The 13,316-nt window shown below is 48.3% G+C and overlaps 1 protein-coding gene and 1 long non-coding RNA gene across 3 annotated transcripts in view; one reads left to right on the top strand and one right to left on the bottom strand.

Moving 5' to 3' along the window:
- LOC122680028 overlaps positions 1-159 on the top strand; it is a 28,519-nt gene extending 28,360 nt beyond the window's left edge. The window contains exon 3 of the long non-coding RNA XR_006336583.1: positions 52-159. This is a non-coding gene — a long non-coding RNA (uncharacterized LOC122680028). The remainder of the gene's footprint in view (positions 1-51) is intronic.
- Positions 160-12,595: 12,436 nt separating this feature from the next.
- On the bottom strand, positions 12,596-13,009 carry LOC122680328 (histone H3-like centromeric protein A). 2 transcript variants are annotated; one of them, XM_043881564.1, is made up of 2 exons: positions 12,809-13,009; positions 12,596-12,730 (listed from the first exon to the last, which is right to left on the bottom strand). In XM_043881564.1, the coding sequence occupies exons 1-2, from the start codon at positions 13,007-13,009 to the stop codon at positions 12,596-12,598; spliced, it is 336 nt and encodes a 111-aa protein (XP_043737499.1). The 2 variants fall into 2 exon arrangements, with proteins under 2 accessions (XP_043737499.1, XP_043737498.1); XM_043881563.1 differs by having other exon boundaries at positions 12,596-13,009.
- Between the last annotated feature and the right edge of the window lie 307 nt (positions 13,010-13,316).

Here is a 13,316-nt window from a genome sequence, read left to right as displayed (position 1 = left end):
TAAGTGGCCTGAGGTGACCTCTAAAATCCGTGCACTATTCCCTCATCCCAGAAAACCCCACAAAATCATGCAAATCAAGAGGTTCAAATCTTCATGTTCACTTTAAGAACACTCGTGAAACTGCCCAGGCCATAAAGGGTATGCATATCTGAAAAGCCAGCAAACATCTGAAGGATGTCACTTTAAAGAAGCAATGTGTGCCATGCCGTCGTTACAACAGTGGAGTTGGTAGGTGTGCACAGGCCAGTGGGGCTGGATGCAGGGTCACTGGCCCAAAAAGAGTGCTGAATTTTTACTGCACATGCTCAAAAATGCAGAGAGTAATGTTGGACTTAAGGTTTAGATGTAGATTCTCTGGCCATTGAGCACATCCAGGTGAACAAACCCCCAAGATGCCATCCAGGACTTACAGAGCTCATGGTCAGATCAACCCCTACATGAGCTCTCCCTGCCACATTGAGATGATCCTTACTCTAGATTTTCATAAACCAGAAGAGGAGGTGGCACAGAAGAAAAAGATATCCCAGAAGAAACTGAAGCAACAAAAACTTATGGCCCGGGAATGAATGCCACAAAAAAAACAAATGCAAATAAAAGTTTTAAAAAAAGCAGAGACATTACTTTGCCAACAAAAGTCCGTTTAGTCAAAGCTATGGGTTTTCCAGTTGCTATGTATGGATGTGAGTTGGACCATAAAGAAGGCTGAACGTCGAACAACTGATGCTTTAAACTGTGGTGTTGGAGAAGACTCTTGACTCCCTTGGACTACAAGGAGATCAAACCAGTCAATCCTAAAGGAAATCAGTCCTGAATATTAATTGGGAAGACTAATGCTGAAACTGAAGCTCCAATACCTTGGCCACCTGATGTGAAGAGTTGACTTACTAGAAAAGACCCTGATGCTGGGAAAGATTGAAGGCAGGAGGAGAAGGTACAAGAGAGAATGAGCTGGTTAGATGACATCACCAACTCAATGGGCATGAGTTTGAGCCAACTCCAGGAGATGGTAAAGGACAGGGAATCCTGGTGTGCTGCAGTCCATGGGGTCTCAGAGTCGGACACAACTTAGTGACTGAACAACGACAACTAGCTAACTAGTGTAAGTTCCCACCAGAAGTTGCACTCATCATTTTCACTCACACCTATTGGCCTTAACCTAGCTACGTGGTCAGGTGTAACTGCAAGGGAGTCTGGGAAATCAGCATAGCTGTTTGTCCAGTTAAAACTTTGATGACTTAGGTCCTTAACTTAATCACATCTGTCAAGGTCCTCTTGCCATGTAAGGTCACATATTCACAAGTTCCAGAGATAAGGACATAGACATCTCTGGGAAATATTATTCCACCTCCCACAAGGCAGAAGCTTGTATGTGAGTGTTCATAGCAGCAGTTTTATTCATGATAGTCCAAAAATGGCCAAATGTCCCTCCATGGATATGTGTGCTGCTTGATTCCAATTATATGATACCCGTGAATGAAAATCACTCTAGCGATGGAGCATGAAGGTTGCCAGGGGGTAGAAATGAGCGGTAGTGGTGGCTGTAAAGGAGAGTAATGTGGTGATGGTACAGTTAAGTATGTATTTTAAAAATATTTATTTGTTTATTTTTGACTGTGCTGGGTCTCTATAGTTGCATCGCACAGAAGCTACTCTCCAGTTGAGGCACACGGACTTCTCTTGTTGCAGAGCATGGGCTCTAGGGCTTGTGGGCTTCAGTAGTTGCAGCATTCAGACTTAGTTGCCCTGAGTCATGTGGGATCTTTCTGGACCAGGGATCGAACCCATGTCCCTTGCATTGGCAGGCAGATTCCTAACCACTGGACCACCAGAGAAGCCAACAATTAAGTATCTTGATTGTGGTGGTGGCTGCATGAAACTACACCTGCGAAAAATTGCAGACAGTTATACACAGTGGGCCGCCCCGTTGGCTCAGACAGTAAACAGTCTGCAATGCATGAGACCCGGGTTCGATCCCTGGATCGGGAAGGTCCCCTGAAGAAGGAAATGGCAATCCGCTCCAGTACTCTTGCCTGGAAAATCCCATGAATGGAGGTGCCTGGAAGGCTACAGTCCATGGGGTCTCAAAGAGTCGGACACAACTGAGCGACTAACACTTTCACATACATGAATGCATGTCAAATCTGAATAAGCTCTGTGGATTGTAGTAACGTCAGCTTCCTGGTTTTGATAATATACTCTAGTTATGCAAGATCTTAGCGAGGGGGGAGGCTGGGTGAATCTCTAATTATTTCAAAATTCAACGTTAAAGAAAAAAGAGTATGGGACTTCCAGACCAGAGACCTGGTTTCTGGGTTCTTGTCCTGGTTCTTTCCTTCTTGTGCTTTAGGCCAATCCCTTACCATCTCGAGAACTCTATCAGCCCATCTGTGAAACGGGGGTTTGGCTTACATCTTACAAAGTTTTCTGTTTCATAGAAAACCCTTTGTTCCAGAAGATCTGACACTGTGGCAGGCACCCTGAACATCCCAATATTGTGAACTCCAGTGGGATTTACTTACTACCTGTAAATTCCACTGCAAGGCTCCCCTAAGCTCAGGGGAAGGCTGGAAGCGCCAATAAATGAATGCCCTCTGATGGGAATTGGTAGTTAAACAGTCCAGCCCCCTGAGTTCTTGGAAGGCTGGCAGGGAGGTCCTCATTCTACACTGGCACCTGGTGATCCCCAGTTGCCTGGCTTGATAGCAGGTACTTTATAGTTTGTCTTGTCTTCTCTGGGCTTCCTTTGTGGCTCAGCTGGTAAAGAATCCACCTGCAATGTGGGAGACCTGGGTTCAGTTCCTGGGTGGGGAAGATCCCTTGAAGAAGGAAATGGCAACCCACTCCAGTATTCTTGCATGGAAAATCCCCTGGATGGAGGAGCCTGGTAGGCTACAGTCCATGGGGTCACAAATAGTCAGACACGACTGAGCGACTTCACTTTGTCTTCTCTGTCTCACTCTCACCCAAGTTGCCTGGGAACACAATCCAAGCAACTGATGGGTATTCAGATCCTCATCTTAGCATCTCCGCCTGCTTCCAACCAAGTCAGGATCCCACAGAGGCAAAGCAATAAGACCTGAGTGTGAGGGAGAGCAGTGTCCTGTGGAGACCTCCATGGAGGGGTGGGCCTGCACCTGGATCTTGTGGGAGAGTTGAAAAGGGAGGGAGTAAACAGGAACCCCTGGAACCATGGCGGCAGAAGGCAGGGTCTGTGATAATAACTTGCTGTGCCATCCTCCGAGCTGACCGAGTCACTTGGGGCAGTTCTCGCCGTATCTTTCCTTGTCACAGGACCATGTTCCTCTTTTGACCAAGAAATTGACCCAAAAAGGACTGTGGTCACTTTCTTATCAGGCCTGTGGTAGAGGCCCAGGACGCCCACATCAACCCCTTCCCCAGCTCCCATGGCTTCAAGCACCTTCTCCAAGGAGGACACCCAACTCCACTCGGGGCCACCAAAGAGCACCCCAAAAACTTTAAGCCAGATGCAGGAGCCTTAGGTGGTGCCCTGAGGTTAGGTCCCAGTGCCTGCAGTGCTGGGAGAGAATACTCCCAGGACTGCAGCTGGGAGGCAGTCCAGCTGGGAGGCAGTCCAGCTGCTGACTTGCGAAGCAGCCTCTCCCTAGTGTCTTCATCCTTCTGAGTCTCTGTCTCGCCAACAGCATCCACACAGCAGGGTCACAGGACAGATATGTGAAAGGGTTTCAGAAACCAGAGACCAGGAACTTCCCTGGAGGTCCAGTGGTTGGGACTCTGCGCAAAGGGCATGGGTTCAATCCCCAGTCAGGGAACTTAGGTCCCACATGCTGAGGGCCACCATGAAGACCTAGCACAGCCAAAAGTTTTTTAAAGAATTCTTTAAAAAAAGAGGATTAACGGGCATTTTTGTTCAATTTCCTGCCTCTGTGCACTGTGACTCTTCTTCACGGCCGCACAAAACCTTCAGTAAAGTCTCATCACTCACTAAAATCTCACGGAGCTGTTTGTGCCTGTGGGAGGAGACAGGAGACCCCTGAAAGCTCCTTCCAGGTCAGCACACAGATGAGAGCAATAGCTCCTTGGGGCTCAGTCACATTCAGGAGAGCAAAGTTCAGAGAGGGGCAGTCATCTACCTGAGGTCACCCAGCAAGTACATTCCTTAGAGTCTGGATTTGAACCTGGCTACAGTCCATGGGGTCACAAAGAGTCAGCACAACTGAGGGACTAAGCGCAGTGGCTTGCCCTCAAAGCCCAGACTCTTTCCACAACAAAGCCTGAATGGTTGGTTTATATACACATTCTTTTAAAAATTATTTTCTGTTCTGCTTTATCACAGGATATTGGCTACAGTTCCCTGTGCTATACTGTAGGGCTTTGTTGTTTATCCATTCTCTGTATACTGGTCTTTATACCTGCTAATCACAGACTCCCAGTTCATCCCTCCCCTACAGCCCCTCCCTCCTGACCACCATGCGTGTTCTCTGTATCTGTGAGTTGGTTTCCATCTTGCAAATAAATTCATTTGTGTCATATTTTAGATTCCACATGTAAGTAATATCATATATCTTTCTTTCTCTGACTTCACTTAATATGATAATCTCTAAGCCCATCCATGTTACTGCAAATGTCATGATTTCATTTTTAATGGCTGAGTAATATTCCATTGTGCGTGCGTGCGTGTGTGTGTGTGTGTGTGTGTGTGTATAAAACTTATGGTTATATAACTTATGGTTAACTTATGGTTAGGACTTCCCTGGTGGCTCAGATGGTAAAGCATCTGTCTACAATGTGGGAGACCCGGGTTCAATCCCTGGGTTGGGAAGATCCCCTGGAGAAGGAAATGGCAACCCACTCCAGTCCTATGGATGGAGGAGCCTGGTAGGCTACAGTCCATGGGGTCACAAAGAGTCGGACACGACTGAGTGATTAAACTGAACTTATGGTTATCACCAAAGGGGAAGGGGCATGGAGGGATAAATTAGGAGTTTGGGATTAGCAGACACACACTACTATACATAAAAGAGAGAAACAACAAAGTCTTACTGTATAGCACAGGGAACTATATTTAATTCTTGTAATAAACTATAATGGAGAAAAAAAAATTTCTGGATGTGCTTGGGGAAGGGTGGGCAGGGGCTTTCCCAATGGTCTGTTACAAGTCAGAGCCCCAGGGGCACACTTCCCCATGGCTTGTGAGAGCTGACCACTTCCCCCGGGGCCCAGCTAGCTTCTTCCAGGCTCTATGACTGGACTGGTACTGACCAGGCCATCAGTGGCCGTGACGGTGATGTTTATTGGTCAGCTTGATGTGGTGCTAACCCTAGGCCTGAAGCCTCACAGCAAAGACACAAAGAAAACCCAAAAGAAAATCTGCAAGGCTGGAGGGATTCAGCTGTTTTCTCTGGGCTTCGCCTGCTGGGTCTGTTTCTCTGGAGGTTTCTGTCTGTCTCTTTGTCTAAGTCTCTCTTTTTCTCACACCTCTTAGCACTTTGTGTCTCACTTGCTTTCCCTCTTCTGTCTCTCTTGTTTCTCGCATCTTCCTCCCTGCATCTCACGCTCTCCCACCTCCTGTCACTTCTGTCTCTGGTTCTCTCCTCCTCCTTCTTTTCACTTTCTCTCCTGGGTCCCTCCACCTCCCTTCCCTCTGTCCCAGCCTCCCCTCCTCACTGCCCCTTGTCCTCTCTCTCCCCCATGCTCCTCCTGCTCCTTCCTCCCCCTCTGCGTCCCCTCCCCCCTAGACCCGGGCAGCCTCTCGAGGCTCCCCAGGGGCTCAGCAGGAAGCAGAGTTTCCCCTCTGACCCTGTCAGCTGGCCTTGGGGGCTGTAGTGTCCCTCCTATCCGCTCCACTCAGGCAGCCTGAGCAGCTTCCCGGGGCTCAGGATGGACTTTCTCACTTTTGAGGGGCTCAGAAGACAACCTTTACCAGGAAAGTGGAGAGCAGGGGGCTGGGCTGGGGCTGGGGGATCTGGGGAAGAACTCCAAGTTCCCTGAGCACCTCCTGGGTGTTGGCACTGCATTGGGTCCAGAGGGCGGGAGAGCATCAAAGGTCACAGTCTCCTTCCAGGAAGACAGAGGACACATAAGGACAAGGGGCCAGGGGGCAGGGTGGCAAGAATTGATCAAAGCCTGAGGGGAAAGAGCAATCTCTGCAGAGGTGGGGGCTTCCAGGCCAGCCGGAGGGAAATAGAACCACTCCCACAGATTTGCACAGTATATTTTTAGATCCACTGGATGACCGTTAGAAGAGGTGGTGTGCTGTGTTAGAAAGCATCCAAGGGTCAGAGGTCTGGTTTCCAATTTAATTTCCAGCTTGCTGCATGCATGACCTTGGACATGCCCCATAACCTCTCCCAGCGTGCTTTCTTCATGTATGAAGTTGGTGCAAAAGACCTGCTCACCGCAATGTTAACGGAGTAGGTAGGGGATTAAAGGAGAGGTTATTGGAGAGAGCGCAGGGCCTTGACCCTTAAACCTTGACCCTGAAACCACTTCTTCTTTGCCTCCTGGGTACCCTCTGTCCAACCGTGGTGACAAGGCTGTGAAGTCCCTACAAAATATCGCTTGTATTTGCTGTCTTTCCTAGGCTCTGCTCTGCATCTGCCCCCTTCCCTGATCTCCTTGTTTCATAGGGACCTTTTTTAAAAAAGTATTTTATTGAAGTATAGTTGATTTACAATTTGTGGTAATTTCTGCTGTATAGCAAAGTGATTGTTTTATTCATACACACACACACACACACACACACACACATATATTATTTTTCATATTCTTTTTTTTTTTCTTTCTTTTTCATATTCTTATCCATGATGGTTCATCACAGGATACTAAGTACAGTTCCCTGCACCATACAGTAGGGCCTTGATGTTTATCCATTCTCTACATACACACTTGTGTCTGCTAATTCCAAACTCCCAATCCATCCCTTCCCCATCCCACTTCCCCCACCCTCTGGGCAACACAAATCTGTCCTCAGAGGGATCTTTTATATGGGAGCAGCCCAAGCAGCATCAGGACCACCTGGGAACTTGTCAGGGCACTTAGTTACTTAGTTAGTTAGGTCCCTCCCCAGACTAACTAAGGCAGAAACTCTAGGTGAGCACCTTCAGGCTTTAAGGAGCCTTCGAGGGGCTTCTAATGTTCGGGCAAGTTTGAGAACTCTGCGATGGAGCATCTTCTCAAGGACCTCCACCTCAAGGTAGATCCGGTAATAGTTCCCCCGTGGCCCGGGTGAAGTTGTGAGGCTCAGGGAGGCAACTGGCTCACCTAAGGTCACACAGGTAGATGATAGAGCTCAGGTTGGGATCCGAGAAAAGTCAATACTCTTTCCACATCACCCTGCACCTCCACCCTGGACACCTCCCTTCCCAGTGCCACCTGGACACAGTGCCCAGGGCTCAGGTACTTCTGGGGGGAGCTCCATCCAGCCACTCTCTAGGCATAGCCCTGCCCAGGGACCTCTCCTTCTTCACCTGTTATTTGGTGCAGGGCCCTGCATTCTCAGGGTCTGATAACGAATTTATACTCAAGTAGAAATGACTGATAATGCCTGCAGAGGTACCTCCTGTTTTTTAGGGGATGCTCCTGGTAACCAGGAGGAAAGAAAGCTCATGGGGGGGCTTCCAGGTTCCTTGTTAGAAACATGTGTATGTTTCGGTGGGAGGGCCATGGACCCCTGAGCACAGGCCGAGCGGTGTCCTGGAAACAGCACAGGCCCTGCCATTGCTGGGTCATCGCTGCCTACGGGCCTCGGGCATTTCCTTAAACCTTCATTTGCTTACTCGTAAATAGTCAGGAGTCCTACCTCCTGCTCCCTTGGGAGGGCCCGTGAGATAGCCTTTATCAGGTGGCCCTCCCTTCCCCAGGTTGCCCTGGCAGGCTGCTGTGAGTGGAGCCCAACCAGGGCAGGGCACCCCAGGTTATAAAGTAGGGACCCTTCCTGGGACAGCACTTAGTACCACCCGTCTGCACTCCCTGCCAAAGGACTGCCTGGGGTCTGAGTGCCTGCAATCCCTGTTTCTGGAAGCCTTCCCCAGTGCTGGCCTGAGCTGCAGCCCTGTGGGAAGCAGTGCGGACTGTGGAGAGGGCCCTGGGCTGGGAGTCAGGGGCCCGCATCCTGGCTATGGCTTTCCTGGCAACTCTCTGTGTGACCTGGACAATTCCCTGTCTCTCTCTGGGCCTGAAACCTCATCTGAAAAATGAGAGTGAGATGTAAGGATGCATAAAGACCCTTCCCACGTAGGCTGTGTAACCATTCCCTAGCCGCCCTGCCTGTGCCCCAGGCATGGTCATGAGCAGAGCCTCCCACGCAGCCTCCGTGAGATGTGCTATTTTCTCCCCTGTGTAAGTGCTTTGACGGAAGGCCCCTGTGTTTGTGATCTGCCTTCTTTGATCTGCCTTCACCCTTGCACTTAGCTCTGAGCTCTGTACATCACTTTGCTCACTAAGGACCTACTGATTAATTCCCAAAGACCCTGGCTTTGCTTCAGAAGAGTACTTTTTCCCGAGGTACCACCTCCTCCAAGAAGCCTTCCCTGATGGCATCTCCCTGCAGACACACATATAGAATGACCCTCCACCCCACCCCTACAATAATCTGCCTGCAATACAGGAAATATGGGTTCCATCCCTGGGTTGGGAAGATCCTCTGTAGAAGGAAATGGCTACCTACTCCAGTATTCTTGCCTAAGAATTCCCAAGGACAGAGGAGCCTGGCGGGCTACCGTCCATGGGATCGCAAAGAGTTGGACACAACTGAGCGACTAACACTACTAAACATGAAGGACTTCCCTGCGGTTCAGTGGCTGAGACTCTGAGCTCCCAGTGCAGGGGGCCCAGGTTTGATCCCTGGTCTGGGAACTATACCCCACTTGCTACAACTAAGAGTTTATTTTTTGTGTGTGTCAAAACTAAAGATACCCCATGCCATAATTAAGACCCAGTGTAGCCAAGTAAATAAATAAATAAATCTTAAAAAAAAAAAAAAGGTATAAACTTGAGGAAGATTTAAAAAGAAAAGAAAGACAAAGAAAGTCTTTGCAGCAATGGGGGCCACAGCCGGGAAAGGGCTCTTCCCAGGAAGGCCTGCACATGGCAAACAGCTGGCTGGGGGTGTCTGTGACTCACCCCACTCCCACAGACTGGCGGATGCTGCAGTCAGGCTGAGACAGGAGTCAAAGGCCTAAAGGAATTTTGATAAAGACAACACAAGCCCTGGAGTATTTCTAGAATGCAGGAGGTTAAGCGTGCAGGGAGCTGGGTCATGACAAAACTGCCTGATTAAGTTACTTATTTAATTTGTTTGCCTAGATAACATATTCCCGTGGTACAAGACTCAAAGGGCTTCCCAGGTGGCTCAGTGGAAAAGAATCTGCCTGTCAGTCCAGGAGACACAGGTTTGATCCCTGGGTCGGGAAGATCCCCTAGAGGAAAAAATTGCAGGCCACTCCAGTGTTCTTGCCTGAAAAATCCCATGGACAGAGGAGCCTGGCAGGCTATAGTCCATAGGGAAGCGTAAGAGTCAGACATGACTGAGCAACTAAACAGCAACAAAATTCAAAGGGTACCAAGGGGGCACCGTGAAAAGCCTCCCACGCTCCTGTTCCTGCCTCCTGGACCTCTGCTCCAGAAGCAACCATGTTTCCTTCCAGTTGCTTCTACAAACATCCTTGCTCTCCTTCTCCCTTTTTCATACAAGGATACCCAACACTGTCCTTCACTTTGCTTTTTCCCTTAACATGTCTTTGCAAACATTTCATATGAACCCATAAAGGGCTATTTTCATTGCTGAATCTAGCCCCTCTTGCTGGATTATGGGAACTCTTTATTATTAAGTCTTTGTGGGCTTCGTGGATTGAGCCCCTGAACCCGGTAGGCATCCATTCCCAGGCCTGATTCTGAACTGGACCATGCATGCACAAGGGTTTGGGTGCAATGACAGATTTCTATCTCCAGGCCTCAGTTCCCAGGATGAGAAGTAAAAGGTTCTTAGAGTTGTCCAGACTACCTCTCTATTTGCGGCCCAGAGAGGGAAATGACTTACCCAAGATCACACAGGAAGTCAGGGCAGAACAGGGGTTAGGCCGGGTCTCCTGTCTCCCAGTCAGTTTTCTTCTCATGATTCTTAGTAGGATAATCATGGGAATCGAGAACAGCTACTCCAAGCTTGAGCTTTTGTGCACAGGAGCACTCAGGAATCCCAAAGCACAGGACTCCAAGTTCTGTAGGGGGAGAAAGGTGAAAGTGAAAGTCGCTTAGCTGTGTCTGACTCTTTGCGACCCCATGGACTATACAGTCCATGGAATTCTCCAGGCTAGAATACTGGAGTGGGTACCATTCCCTTCTCCAGGGGTTCTTCCCAACCCAGGAATCAAACCAGGGTCTCCTGCATTGCAGGCAGATCTTTACCAGTTGAGCTATCAGGGAAGCCCCTGCAGGGGGAGGAAGGCCCACAGAATCCCCGGGAGCTCCCAGACTAGCGTGTTTGGTGCTAGGTATGACCCCTCAGAAGACCCAACTAGTGGTTATAACAACAACAACAACAATAACAATAATAGCTACCCTGTCAGATACTTCTTCTGTTGGTGCTTTATGTAACTTGTCCCTTTTGAGCCTCACAAGGGTCCTGCAAGAAGAATGTCTTCAGTCCCATTTTCCCCAGCTGGACACTGAGCACAGAAAAGGTAAATAATCTCATCATTTGCCAACATCCCCCAGCCATGAAGGGGCAGCACCGGGATTTTAACCAGGTATGTTTGACTCTAACTTTCCACTGGGATTATTAACACTCATCAATATATTTGAGCTTCCCAGGTGTTTCAGTGGTAAAGAGTATGCCTGCCAATGCAGGAGATCTTTGCAGGTTCAATCCTTGGGCTGGGAAGACCCCTTGGAGGAGGAAACGGCAACCCACTCCAGTATTCTTGCCTGGGAAATCCCATGGACAGAGGAGCCCGGTGAGCTGCAGTCCATGGGGTCGCAAAGAGTCAGACATGACTGAGGACTGAGCATGGCAAATCAGTATATTTGTGCCATTTTTCAGATGAGAAAACTGAATGCTTGTGACAAGGCCGCTCCCTGAGACTACTTTAGTTGTGTAAGGACCCAAAGCAGGAACAAACTTCCAGTCCCTGTGACCCACAGGATGAAAGCCAAACCCGCATTGGTTGCTCCCTTGATCTTTTTTTATTTTTATTTTTAGTTCTACCACTTTATTGCTACCAACCCATCTCCCTCCACCCTCATGCACACATGCTCAGTCATGTATCCCATGGACTGCAGCCCGCCAGGCTTCTCTGTCCATTGACTTTTCCAGGCAAGAATACTGGAGTGGGTTGCCATTTCCTTCTCTAGTTCCCTTGATCTTTTTTTTTTTTGTATTCATAGATAAGCTTTATTCCAATGTTTACATAAAAATGAGTTGATGTCGAACAGGAAAAGGTTTTTATAAAGGGTTAAAATTTATCAAACAACAGAACTTGGTCCTTCCCTTTAGTTTGAATTCAATTGGCTGACGCATCATTATTAGTATCCGCCCTCACTAATCATTTTCATCACACACAATATCTAAATGCCTTTGGATGGCACTTCCTATTTCTCTGGAAGTCTCTTAAACTGCTTTCAGTTACAAGAGAAGGGCAAGGATTTTATCGGCTCATACTCTACTCCACTGGAGGCAAAAATACACCCCTCAATTCTCTTGTTTAAATTGTGGCTGTTGGCAAAGTGTCCAAATGAAGGATTTAAGGCTAACACACAAAGAACATAGTATAATCTATGTATAACAGTAACTTTGCTTCTTCAAATTTTTTCCATTAAGAATTATTTCTATTATCTCTCCACAAGGAAGTTATAAAAATACCTGTAAAAACATTGAAAAGGCTCTTTAAAATCCTGGAATGAAAAATTCTGAAGTATAAATTATGATACAGCTTCTATGATTTGCAAATAAAGAATAAAATAAATTCTACAAGTTGGAATTTCTGAATGATTTTGGCAGGAATTTACCAGAAGGAGCCAGAACATCAAACCTTAACAATTTTCTATTTTCATCCCAATTGAGTTTTTGAAAAGCTGTATAATCTGTTGACAGGTATAGTCCACATACGAACTTGCTTCTGCTGTTAATGATGAAGTCAATCTGAAGGACAGAGATTTGTACGCTGGATGCGCCAGGCTCTTCCATGCAACTGACTGGTCTTCTCTTATTTTTTCCATCATGTTTTAAATAAAAGTAAATATATATATGGTAAAAAATTTAAATGGTACAAGAAGATTTAAAATAATCAGTAAATATCCTTTTTGCCCATAACCTAGAAAATCTGATGTCTTCCAAATCATCAGTCACATGAATAATTTGCAAAGTGAAGTCAACCTTAGAGTCTCTTCATCTGAAAATTATTCTCAGGATTTCTGGAATGTGTTGATTCTCTCAAATATTACCTCTGTTACAGAGGAAAGCCATGCAGTCTTCTTCTAAAAAAAAACTAACTACGAAAGCAACTCGCACGCTCTGCTCCAAGAGAGCAAGTCCAGGCAACACCTTGTACTCCGTGGATCTGGTCCTGGCTACAGGCAGGGGCTCTGGTATCAACTAGAGACTCGGGCGGGTGGCCAGAGCTCAGCCAAGCCCTTCCTGAATGCCTCGGATCCTCCGGGCCAGCTGCACATCCTTTGGGAAGAGCGTGACGCGGCCGGCGTGTAAGGAGAGGAGATATGCATCCTCGAAGAGATGAACTAGAAACGCTTCTGCCGCCTCTTGTAGGGCCAACAGGGCCTGGGCTTGCCAATTGAAGTCCACACCACGAGTGAATTGAACACATATTTCTCTTGCCAGGCGGCAGAAGGGGGTCTTTCTTAACAGCAGGTGTGTGGTCTTCTGAAGAGTTCGGATCTCCTTCAGGATTCCATATCTCCGGCGAGCAGGTGAACGGGAGGACGTGCCTAAGGACGGGGCCGGCCGGCGGGCGGCGGGAGCCGGGCTCGCTGGGCGCCTCCTTGGTGTTTCGGGCTTGCGGCTCCGGCGCGGGCCCATGGCGGGCGCGCAGGGCTGCGGCCCCGCGGCTCCTTCTAGATCTTCTGGGTCCGGGGGCAGAGGCTAGAGGGCCGGGACGACCCGGCCGCGTGCCCCGGCTGGGTGCTGTTCGAATTGCCCGCACCCTTCCCTTGATCTTTAATGCTCAACATGACCCTGCCCCAGCCCATATGCCCCAGCTTGCGCTGGCCACCACCCCAGCAGGCCACCCCCTCTCCTTGTCTCTGCATTTCTACACTGTGACACTGGGTAAAGTGGAAAAAAGCCAGGTAGAAGAACTAGGTCCAAATAGCAACTCTGTTACCTG

Source organism: Cervus elaphus, chromosome 22 (assembly GCF_910594005.1).
Source record: "Cervus elaphus chromosome 22, mCerEla1.1, whole genome shotgun sequence".
In the NCBI taxonomy this organism is placed as follows: domain Eukaryota; kingdom Metazoa; phylum Chordata; class Mammalia; order Artiodactyla; family Cervidae; genus Cervus; species Cervus elaphus.
Note: the sequence above shows the minus strand (reverse complement) of the source record. Positions and strands in the feature narration are given on the sequence as shown.

What these genes read in the sequence shown, in the direction of transcription:
- LOC122680328 (XM_043881563.1), bottom strand. Translation starts at nt 13,009, where the DNA reads ATGGGCCCGCGCCGGAGCCGCAAGCCCGAAACACCAAGGAGGCGCCCA.